Source organism: Bactrocera latifrons, unplaced genomic scaffold, assembly GCF_001853355.1.
Source record: "Bactrocera latifrons isolate USDA-ARS-PBARC rearing strain unplaced genomic scaffold, ASM185335v1 scaffold_404, whole genome shotgun sequence".
NCBI classification, from domain to species: Eukaryota; Metazoa; Arthropoda; class Insecta; order Diptera; family Tephritidae; genus Bactrocera; species Bactrocera latifrons.
In genome coordinates this window covers 206,798-218,547 of record NW_017537051.1, presented here as the reverse complement: position 1 = coordinate 218,547, position 11,750 = coordinate 206,798, and the positions used below count along the sequence as shown (strand labels likewise).

At 38.1% G+C, this 11,750-nt stretch overlaps 2 protein-coding genes across 5 annotated transcripts in view; one reads left to right on the top strand and one right to left on the bottom strand.

Annotated features, from left to right (window-relative positions):
* Nucleotides 1-11,750, bottom strand: part of LOC108972548 — an 84,319-nt gene that overhangs the window by 30,394 nt on the left and 42,175 nt on the right. For all 3 annotated transcript variants that reach the window (XM_018939176.1, XM_018939174.1, XM_018939175.1), the window contains one exon: nt 5,174-5,607. In XM_018939176.1, the coding sequence (XP_018794721.1) occupies nt 5,174-5,501 (328 nt within the window). In that variant the 5' untranslated portion in view covers nt 5,502-5,607. The remainder of the gene's footprint in view (nt 1-5,173; nt 5,608-11,750) is intronic.
* LOC108972547 lies at nt 532-2,598 on the top strand. 2 transcript variants are annotated; one of them, XM_018939171.1, is made up of 4 exons: nt 532-1,236; nt 1,314-1,548; nt 1,624-2,031; nt 2,115-2,598. In XM_018939171.1, exons 3-4 carry the CDS (start codon nt 1,815-1,817, stop codon nt 2,447-2,449), a joined length of 552 nt encoding a protein of 183 aa, XP_018794716.1. In that variant the 5' UTR covers nt 532-1,236; nt 1,314-1,548; nt 1,624-1,814; the 3' UTR covers nt 2,450-2,598. The 2 variants fall into 2 exon arrangements, with proteins under 2 accessions (XP_018794716.1, XP_018794718.1); XM_018939173.1 differs by having other exon boundaries at nt 1,624-2,598.

The following is an 11,750-nucleotide window of genomic DNA, read 5'->3' as shown; positions in this document are numbered from 1 at the left end:
AATACTAAAATAAGGTTTTTAAGCAGATTCGCATTAAGAGGCTCTAAGATTAGAACAATATAGATTGGAAAGTTTTTAATTATAAATTAGAATTTGGGGCATAAATATTGGCATATGTACATACGTTTATTTTTATAGTTTTAAGTATTATACTTTATTATTATGCTGTGATATTGTTTTTTGTTATAAAATATAAATTGTTATCGTTTTGTTTTTTTTTTCATTTTTTTATGTAAATAAATTTTTAATGGGTGATATAGGCCTACTGGGGAACCGAGCACCCAAAAATAACTTCGGTAACGCACCCTTTTGCATACCTCATAGGTGGTGTGGAAAATGCGAATTGGGTATTTTATTTAAAATGCCCAAAAAATAGCTTTTTTTCTGATCTGGCTACAATGAAAAATGTCATAAAAAACGCTAATTTTGAGGCGCTCTCACACTGGAATAAGTTAAACATCCCTTTATTCCTGATGAAAACAATGAAGAGAGCGATTATGATGAAGACGAAGTATATGTATCTCAGGCAGAAGATGATACCGAACAAACTTTTGTTAAGATTGACCTGTCTGTTGTTGAAGTAAAGGAGAAGGAGCTGGTAACAGAATTTCTGTCAAAAGATTGTCGTAATAATAAATGTCATACACTGATACCACGGGAAATGATCGAGAGTACGCGGAACAATTGTTTAGAGATGTCGAAAAATGAACTTAATTTGGTGATACTAAGTCACATCGAAGCTGGAATTATGAGTAACGGAAAGCTAGAAAGTGTATACGCAAAGCTTGCTGGACGGAAGAAATATGGACTGGATATAGAAGTTATGGGGCATAAAATTACATTTACGTTCTACAGAGTACCTGTTTGTCGTTCGTTTTTCCTTTTTGTACATGCGTGTGGGAAGAAGCGTTACGAACATTTAGTACGTCATTTTGCCGCACAGGGTGTAACAGTGCGCCAACACGGACTGGCAAATAAACCGAGTACACGTTCAAAGTCATTTAGCCGATTTAATGGCTCTTCCGCTGCCCGGACGACTCCCAAAATTTAAGGATTTTCGGATAATGAAACCGCCATCCAGCGAGACGAAGTCCTCAATTTATCGAAAATACATTTCTTCACTCAGTGATGACGAATTGAAGATGAGTAATCGCAGTTTTCGACGGATATGGTCYAAATACATACCCTACATTACAGTTATGAAACCAGCGGGTGATCTTTGCGATGTCTGCCGTGGTAAGTAGCTCATTATTTGCTCACTTTATAGTTGTATCAAACGTTGAGATTAAATTCAGTATTTTTTCTTTTAATAGGAAACGCAATATCGATTGCGCAAGCCAAAGGTGTTACTGACATTGAACGCGAATAGAAGCTTAATCAATTTCTTGATCACCTCCACCGAGCCCGAAATCAACGAGAGTATTATCAAAGTTGGTGTAGAAATACTGACCCTACGGCAGTCGTTCTGTCATTTGATTTTGGCCAAACCGTTCACTACCCTGTCAGTCCACAACAACCTGGTACAGCATACTTCAAAGCAACCAAGAGGTGGGGAGTCTTCGGAATTACAGATGAAAAACATTAGAATTGAATCATACGAACTCAAATTTCTCGCCTTTACAGGATCCTACTTGAAATTTTTTTTTTACAGTACAATTACATGCTAGACGAAAAAGATGACGTTGGTAAAGGACCGAACTGTGTTGTGAGCATCCTGCATTATCACCTGGAAACCTACTATAAAGACATTGAAACACTCGTTCTTTTCTGTGAGAATTGTGTTGGGCAGAATAAGAATAACACTGTGCTATCATATGTGCAACGGCGTTTGGCTCGGGATCTTAACAAAACTATTTTATTCAATTTTCTACTTACAGGGCACACTAAGTTCGCGCCTGATCGTTACTTCGGTATTGTCAAAAGCAAGTATGCTGTCAGTAACATCGACACGTATGCAGGTTTACTGTAGTGTGTCGAGGCATCATCACCTGGGGGTTATCATAAAGCTGTATCGCCTGAAAAAGTCGTCTGGTATGAATGGGATAGCTATTTTAAACCTCTGTACAAGTCACTTGTTGGAATAACGCAATTCCATCATTTCATAATCTCTACAGATTGTGTAAAAACAAAGAAATTCGAAGACAGTGAAGAAGTGCAGTCCTTTAAGCTTCTGTTAAAACCTATCGATCCTGAAATGCCGAAAGTTATACAACCAGCCGGTTTATCTTTGGAACGTCAGTGGTACATCTATCACAATCTTCGCAGCTTTGTTTCGGATATATCTAAAGTAGATATTGTGGCTCCATTGCCGAAAGATTTGCCACCGATGATACGGAAGGCAAAAACTAGTGAAGATGTTCTCAAACCAGACGAGGAACCAGGTCCATCTTCCTCAGGATCAACACGTAAAAAGATCTCAAGGAAAACGACAACAAAGAAAAATTCATAAACTCCTCAGCATTATTATTTTTGACCCATAATACGTTTTTCTAGTGTATAATCATGTCTTTATAGCTTATAATTCGATGTATTTTGTTCATTACAAAAAAATTATATTTTTTCGTATTTTTACTCTTCTTTCTCTACATTTTTAGGGAACTTTCAAACAAGTTATGACTTTTTGGATTCTATCAGGTGAAAAACATATCATCTTCCATCCGAATCAACTAAAAAGTGAAAATTGATTTTTTGACACCTAAGCCCCATTTCCGTAGACCAGGTCACATATGTGTGCTTAAATACATAAATTATTGCATTTATCGCTATGTTCAAATAGAATTAAAATGTACTTGCGAAAACAATGCATAGTTGAATTTCCTTAACTTGATTACAATTTATTTTGGACTAACTGTTATTGTTTTGCTGTTTGCGATTAACAACCACATTCATGTGCATTGTACATATATTAATCACATACAAACAAAGGTAAACTTCGTTAAAAGTACGTAGGGCTATGTGGACCAATATCGTTCGTTGCTACAGTTATTTGTACATTATCAGGAGCAGGCTATAAGAACAACAATGCAGTGAAACTAATTAAAACAGTGAGTTAAAACAACAATAAGTATCAAGTTTCATTTTAAATTCTTGCCTCCGCATCCGCATCTACTCATCACTGAAGCTATTCTATTCTATTTCTATTTTCACGGGTAATCAGTTGAATGGCCAAAAACATATGACCTTGTGGTTGGAGAGAATAGAATGATTCAGAACTTGAATGTATTGCACTTAAACATTTACCGAGCTACAGAAAAAATACTATTCTATAAAAAACTACAACTACTTGTATGTAAGTATATTAATGCGAGGTATGCGTGGATTGTACGATGAAGGAAAAATAATAAGGCACAGTTAGAGCCTGTACAATAAAATTGATGTGCATACCGTCATTCTCCTAATTCGGACATGGATATAATAGTGGCGTGAAAGTCGCTTGCTGTACGGTCTCACTAATAAATAGGATACACTTTTCCGATGGTTACTGCTTTATTTCGCATATTTACTTTGTCATTAAGGGAGCAGTCGAATTTATCATTTCACAATTTGTAAGAATCAAAGTGGTTATTCTAAAACTATTATGTGTAGAATTAAATATCTTAAATCCCAATTTTTGGACTAGTTCACATACCGAAGAATCTTTATCTTAAAATTTGATGTTTCTTGTGTTGTCAAAATTTTCTCAACAAATTTTTTTAACTCAGCCTTAGTATATCAATTGTTACGAAATATTTAACAAATTGTCATTTCTTTTCGAAACATTGAAGGTGTATTTTTTATTTGTGAAATCAAAGTAAAAATTATGCGATAAAATAATAGGCAAAGAAAAGCTGATTCAAAAGATGTTGCTACAAAGAAAATATATTAGTAGTCCAAAATGGCCTATAATGGTAAAATGAACATGAGACTTTGTTAACACTTACAGTTTTTCGCTGTTGATTTTTTTATACAAATAATTGTTTTCAATTATTTTATTAACTCGTAGTTCTTATTCTCATATATTTTACTGGATAGGAATCCATTTTACGCACATTTCATTTCACACCAGCTTTGGCCTTATAGTGCGTAAATAATGTGTGCTGATGGAAATACAGTGACTGTAAAAATAAACACTACCAGACTATGCAAACTGCACTAACCGGCACAACAACTCATTTTTGTTGAACATATGGAAAAAGGAAAATGAGTTAAAAACTATATTAAAAGCAGAATACAAACAAGTAAGAAAGGCCAAAGTTCGGGTGCAACCGAACATTTCATACTATTGCAACTTCCTGGAATCAAAGCCAGGAACCTTACGATGTAAAACGTCAATCAGACGATCGGAATCCTTCGATCGGATGACCTTCGTATATATTCGGAATAAGATTAGTTAGAAAAACCAAAATCATTATATGTAGTCATTATACAAAATCAGCCGGATGTTAAAAAATTCTGGTAATGGCCATATATGGGCTAGGTGAAGTTTTCGCCCAATTGTATTCATTTCAGGCACAATGATATACTGTTWTGAGTCAAATACGTTCTGAAATTTTCATTGAAATAATATCAAATTTCGTCCATCTACGAACTCGAATTTTTCTTTACTAAGCAACCTACATACCAAGCTTTATCGAGATATTTAAATTTTTACTCAAGTTACAGCTTGCACGGACGGACGGACGGACAGACAGTCCACCGGACTTCAACTTTTCTCGTCATCCTGATCATTTATATATGTATATATATAATCCTCTATCTATCTCGCTTAGTTTTAGGTGATACGTACTACCGTTAGGTGAACAAAGCTATAATACTCTTTAGCAACTGGTTGCAAGATTATAAACACGCGAAACAGCTGCGAACATTATTGTAATACACCAACCGTTTCTCTATTATACACAAATACATACAAACATATGTATGTAAATGTAAACAACTCATGCGATTAGGAATGTAATCAAAAATTTTAACGAAAATATACTAATCTTTAACGCACAAAAAAAAAATTAAGTAGAGCATCCAGATATTCACTCGTTCATATGTAAAGTTATATACAAACATATGTAAGTACGTACATATGAAATTAGCTATTTCTGAAGCGTAGCTCTTTGGACGAAAGTATCATATAAGAAAGTTTATTTGGAAACTTATACAAACTTAAAAAAACGAATTAGGCTGAAATAATATTACTTACTATTTAACATAGACGAAGGTCCAGCGCTACCTGCCACTATTACACCATTGCCAATGACAACAGTACCGCCTCCAACTCCATTTCCGCTAACACGACTACCAGCTACGCTGACAACACTTACGGTCGCTGTGGTGTAATCCGCGTTGTCATCGGCATGGCTGCCGCTGCTAATACTGCTACTTTGTTGCGGCGCTATAATTTTGCTAGTGGAATCCCCAGCTGTTGCTGAGAGCACTATGAGCGCTCCGATTAGAGACCAAGGGCCCATCAACTTGCTGCTTGTTTTGTACAGTTCGCACGGTACATTGATTCGTAACAAAGGAGACATTGACGGTTGCACATTATTCACCGACGATTGAACCACTTCAATCTTTCAAGTATTTTTCTATGATGTGTTCTGACATGGTCATTAGCGAAAAAATTGGGAAATACATCTGCAATAAAGAAATTTATGTGTATTGTTCATAAATATTATATTAAAAAAAGTTTAATAAAATTGTTAAAATTCTTACATAATAATTTCAGAATTATTTCTATGAAGTATGTATATGTATGAGGTTTGCCACGAGTACTTCGAAGACCCTATAAAATGTATATATGTATAGTATATGTAAATGATAAGCGTGTCGAGATGAGTCGATTTAGTCGTTTTCGTCTGTCTGTCCATTGCACACTGGCCGATTTCATAGGCCAAAAATAAAAAAATAAAAGTTCGAAATTTACCATTGTTTGAATCAAAGCTATTTCTTAAAACGGTAAATACATTTTTGCTCTATCCCATTCGTAGGGGCTACGAAGAGCGAGAGAAGTGAGACAATAGAAGCATGCGAACTCTGCAGTGAAAATAGCTTAAAACTTGTCTCTTATATTAATAATTTTAAAACAATTGTTTAAAAGTGCCCTTTTGGGTGGTATGTTTTTCTTTAGTTTGTGTATATTAGTTAATGTTTTCTAAGTCTATGCTTTTGATTTCAGCTGCAACTTTTTGCAACTCTCTTTGTTATTCATGTTATTCTACCAGGCATGCGATTTCTTGTGTGTTATTTTTTATAATTATTTTTATAATATTTACGTGTATGTATATTCGTACTGACACTCAGCTTCTTGTCAAATGGACCTTTCGGTTTTATTACTTCTTGTCAACTAACTCTACATTAGCATTGAATACAAACTCGAACTCAAAATTAACAAATATGGAAAATGAATGAAAATGAATACATAGATGAAAATGAACAAGTGTATGAGTATATGTAAAAGAAATARAGATCACACGTCATAGTGATGACAACTCGGCCTCTCCTGACAAAACTCGTCCCGAGTTTTCGGGGTGTCAACTTCGTCTTCCGAATTATAATTGTCGTCTACTTCCGGAAACACGGCACACAAAGGTTTCATTTCGTCGGAGGCTGCAATTGTACTGTATCGTCTTCGTGTACATTGCGCCCCATCAACGTCTTCAATCACGTACCTGTCGAACCTTAACGCCTTCTTAACAACGTAGGGCCCCTTGTATTTGGGTGGTTTACGCGACTCTCCAGTACTTTGTAGTGGTGCTTCTAGTAGTACTAGCTCGCCTTCTTGATATTGAACTGGTTTGCTGTACTTGGCGTCGAATTTTGCTTTCCATTTCAGACGCGCCTTCTTGATATTTTCAATCGCCTCAGAACGTCGACCATTCATATGAAATTGTTCGTTATCATCGTGCATTGCGGCGAACACCCTATTTCTACTCAGGTCGCGCAATGAAAAATCGTACACCACATCTATTGGCTCAAACTTGGTAGTGGTATTAACCCTTGTGTTTATTGTCCATTGTAGTTGACGAATATGCGCATCCCAGTCTCTGGGATCACTTGTGGACGTCTTCAAGTGAGCCAGCACCGCTTAGTTAATCCGCTCCGCTAACCCATTTGACCGTGGTGTTCTCACGGCCACTTTAATGTGTTGCATGCTGTAGGTTTCACAAAAGGTTGTGAATGCGTGACGCTTCGTTGCAGAGAGCCAAAATACACTGTTAGCTGGTTCAAGGCATCAATAACTGGTTTCGTTTTTGTTGACCGGGTCGGCACGACTACTGTGTACCTCGTCAATGCATTGACAATGACTAATACATATTCATACCCATGTCGACTCTTGACAAACGGACCTAAAGGATCTAGGTGTATAGTTACAAACGGCAGAGGCGGGATATCCATCCCATAAAGTTCGCATTGCTTCAGTGATGACTATAACAGCAATCGATGCACGACTTAACAAAAAATTTTACAAAGTTTCTAAGTCGAGGGAACCAGAAGTGTTGCAGAATTCTCTTAACTGTCCCATCCACTCGCGGATGACCCACATCGTCATGACACATCTATTCTCCAACGCATTCCCTTTGGCACAACAAGCAACAGCTCCTCCCTTCCCGGTTTTGCGAAACAATCTGTGATTTTTCAACGTGTATTCTGAATTTATATTGGACTTTTGATCGGACTGCACGATCCCTTGCAATACGCCTATAATATGCTTGAGGTTGTCGTCTTGCATTTGCACTGTAGCCAGCCAATCATCAACTGACAACATCTATATATTGGCCCCGACTTCTTTTACTTGTTCTGACACTTTGATTGGTGCCCGACTCATCGCATCAACGTGACCCATAGACGACCCAGACCGATGTATTATATTGCAATCGTACTCAAGTAACTTATGGAGCTATTTGGCCACCCTAGGTATCATCGGCTTCGATAGTTTTGAAGTTGTTATTGCTTGCTCAGTAACAATATTGAAGCGCTTTCCTAACCGGAACATTCAAAACGCTGGCACGCTTCCACAACAGCAAGCACCTCTAGTTCGTAGGCATGATATTTCGCTTCCTGGGCTGTACACGCCCTGCTGTAGTAAGTGATCGGCTGCAAACTTGCATTGGCTTCTGTCTGAAGAAGAATTGCAGCGACGCCAACACTGGAAGCATCAGTGTACAACTCATGCTTTTTCGAGACGTCGTATATGGCGAGGACTAGCGCAGTTGTCACTGACCGAACCAGATGCTGAAAATTCTGCACTCTTCTTCGTAAGCTGGGTGAGGGGTTTGGCGGTCAAGGCATACCCAGGCACAAATTTGCGGAAAAATCCCGTCAAACCCAAAAAGCATCGAACATCTAACTGGCTACTCGGTGTCGGATACCCTCTGATGGCTGCCGTTTTCACAGTCCCCGGTTGAAAACCATTTGCGTCTATCACATAGCCTAACAAATTCCCGCTATAACGAAGAAATGAATATTTCGAAAGCCTCAACGTTAACCCTTCCTCTTGAATAGTTTGCAAAAATTGCTCTAAATACCTCACATTCTCTTCCCTTGTATCCGTCGCTATAACAACCTCATCCACATAACACACCCCTCTATTCCCCAACGGTTCTATTAATTGTGACATCATTCGTTGAAACACGCATGGCGCATTCCGAAGCCCAAACGGCATTCGGTTGAACTCGCAATGGCCATTATGAGTCACAAACGCTGTGAAAGGTTTAGCACTTTCTTTCAGTTCTACCTGGTCTAACGTCGTGAAATATTTCTTGCCTGACAACGTGGCTAAAACTCCATCTACCGTGGGCATCAACCATGGCTGTTTCTCTGTTACCGCATTTAGTTCCCGGAAATCGATACATAATCTGTCCTCCCCATTTTGCTTACGCACCAACACAATTGGTGAAGCGTACAATGAGGAAGACCTGCGAATTATCCCTAGCTGTAGCAACTCTTCAATAATGCMCTSTACTACACGTTGTTTTGGAATGGGGATACCATACGGCTTTTTCGAAATCGGCCTCGGTGACGTTACCTGGATATCCATTTTGAACCGCTTCGATTTCCCTAACTCCATTAGCCTTTCTCCAAAACAATGTGCGTACGTATTTAACAACTCAAGTAGTTCTTGCTCAACYCTAAACTGCAACTTACTCCCTACGTCGATGTCACTTCTTTCAATTGCCATTCTCCTACACGTACCTCCCTCAATTACCACCTTTCCCTTTGACAGTATGTCAATACCAATTATGGCATCGTAATCCATTACGTCATCATTTATAACCAATAAGTCAACTAAACGCGTGACCTTATCAAATTTTACGTTCACCGACACCTTTTCCCTGCAAACTATCTCACCTCCCGCAAAACCAATCAGCTTTTCAAAACATGTGATTGGACGCTTAACAAGCGACCTGTCGCTACCCGAGTCAATGAGCGCACTGCAGCTGACATGCTTTTGACCAATGATAATGACATCCTTACGGAGTTCTGTGCATTTTTTACAAGGAACAATTTTGTTTACTGATGCACCACTATTTTCTGCCACTTCAATGCAATCGTCACTCACTATCTGATTTACATGCTCAGTTCGGTTCACTTCACTAAATTTATTTCTTGGTTTCTTGCCATTTCGGGCGATATGCCCCCTTTCCCTACAATTATAGCAAACAGGYCCAATACAATTTCTATTTGATTCAACCACAGCAGTTGGCATTTGCTGTGGAACCCGCATTGAAACAAATTCATTTGACCTACCATAGCGACTCTTATTAATGGTCGATATATTCAGTATTGATTGCAACAAATCTTCACATTTTTGCGCTTAATGTCTTGCGCAAGTTATCATCACTCAACCCATTAATCGTATATTGAATTATCGAGCAGTCATCGATTCCATCGCGACGACCCATTGCGAGCATTTTGTAATAAAATTCGATAACACTTTCCCCTCTTCCTATTGTTGCGTTCATTAGCCGAATATSAGCGTCGGCAGAATTTCGTACATAAGGGAAATCAGTTAGGAATATACTCACAAACTCATGCCATTCGYGGAACACAGGCTGTGCGTCAGCCCACCGTTTTGCTACACCCTTGAGCTTACTGAGAACGGAGAATATCAGCAACGCTCCCTCCCAACCATACAAGTTTCTCAGCTGCTCGACTTTCTCAATGAATTGTACAGATGAATAAATTTTGTCGCATGGATCGAACTCTGGCAACACTGATGGTACTTCGTTAGGTGAATAAACGCGTCTCTCTCTTGTCACCGATGAACTCGCTGCTTCTTCTGCTCTCAAACATGGAGGGTACAGCAACGGCACTGCTCTGTTCATGTACGCAGACGGCGCCGTTAGATGATGTGCTCTGGCGTAATCACCTGATTGTGTTGTTGCAYACGACTGCGCAGCGAACGTTGAAGTTGTTTGTACGGGCATACCAAACTGTTGGTATGAATACTGTTGTGTTAGTGGAGTACTCGGTTTCCCTGGTGACAAAGAGAATATCGGCGGCGGCGCTGACCGCATATGTTGCTGCGGCGGCAGCGCGTACGATGTACATGGTGAAATGTGCGCCTCGCATAACGATACGTTGCTAACGTGTAAAGATGAGCCGGCGTCTGGAACATTCGTCATCGTTGGACGAAGAGCCTGCAACTGTGTGGCCAGTGACTCCACAACACTACACAGATTACTGACCTGCACTTCTCCTGGAGACACCTGCTGTATCCACTGGAATCAAGGACTCTATGACTGGTCTAACCGTATCCCCGCTCAGTTCCTGGAGTCTGGCCACTAACTCCGCTTTGTTGCCACACGTCTTAAGTTATTTGACACTCAGCTTCTTGTCAAATGGACCTTTCGGTTTTATTACTTCTTGTCAACTAACTTTACATTAGCATTGAATACAAACTTGAAATCAAAATTAACAAATACAGAAAATGAATGAAAATGTATGAGTATATGTAAAAGAAATAGAGATCACACGTCATAGTGATGACAGTACATATTTTATTGTTTTTTATCTTTTTTTTATCATGACAGTACATATTTTATTGTTTTTTATCATTGAGTTTTGGTTTTTTTATATAATTTTCTTACTTTTATCAAATGCTTGTTTTATACGTACTTTTATTTAGACACATCATATCATTTTAAAATTTCACGCCTATATATCTAATATTATATATAACATTTTCATGTCACAATGTTAGTTACCGTACTCCTCCGAAACGGTTTCACCGATTTTTACTAAATTTTATATGCGTATTCAGTAGGTCTGAGAATCGGCTATCTATTTTCCAAATTGGAAACTTCCAAAACTTAGCTTTTTTCCACACAAGTTTTTATTTATTTATTTTTTTGTTTTGGTTTGTTTTTCAATATTTTGACTTGTAAATTATTTGAATCGTTCAATTTCGGTCGTTTGCTGTTTTTAATCTATTAAAAAGAAAAATTTTTGAAAATTATTCAATGAAAACTTTATAACTACTTTACACTAAGTGATCAATTACAGATTTAAATTTGCTACGAAGCCACGAAGCGGTCGCGTTAATATCGGTCGGCGCTCCTTTTGCCATCAACGTATGGCAGCTTAAGACACATGAAATATCGGGTGATTTTTTAAGAGCTTGATAACTTTTTTAAAAAAAAAAACGCATAAAATTTGCAAAATCTCATCGGTTCTTTATTTGAAACGTTAGATTGGTTCATGACATTTACTTTTTGAAGATAATTTCATTTAAATGTTGACCGCGGCTGCGTCTTAGGTGGTCCATTCGGAAAGTC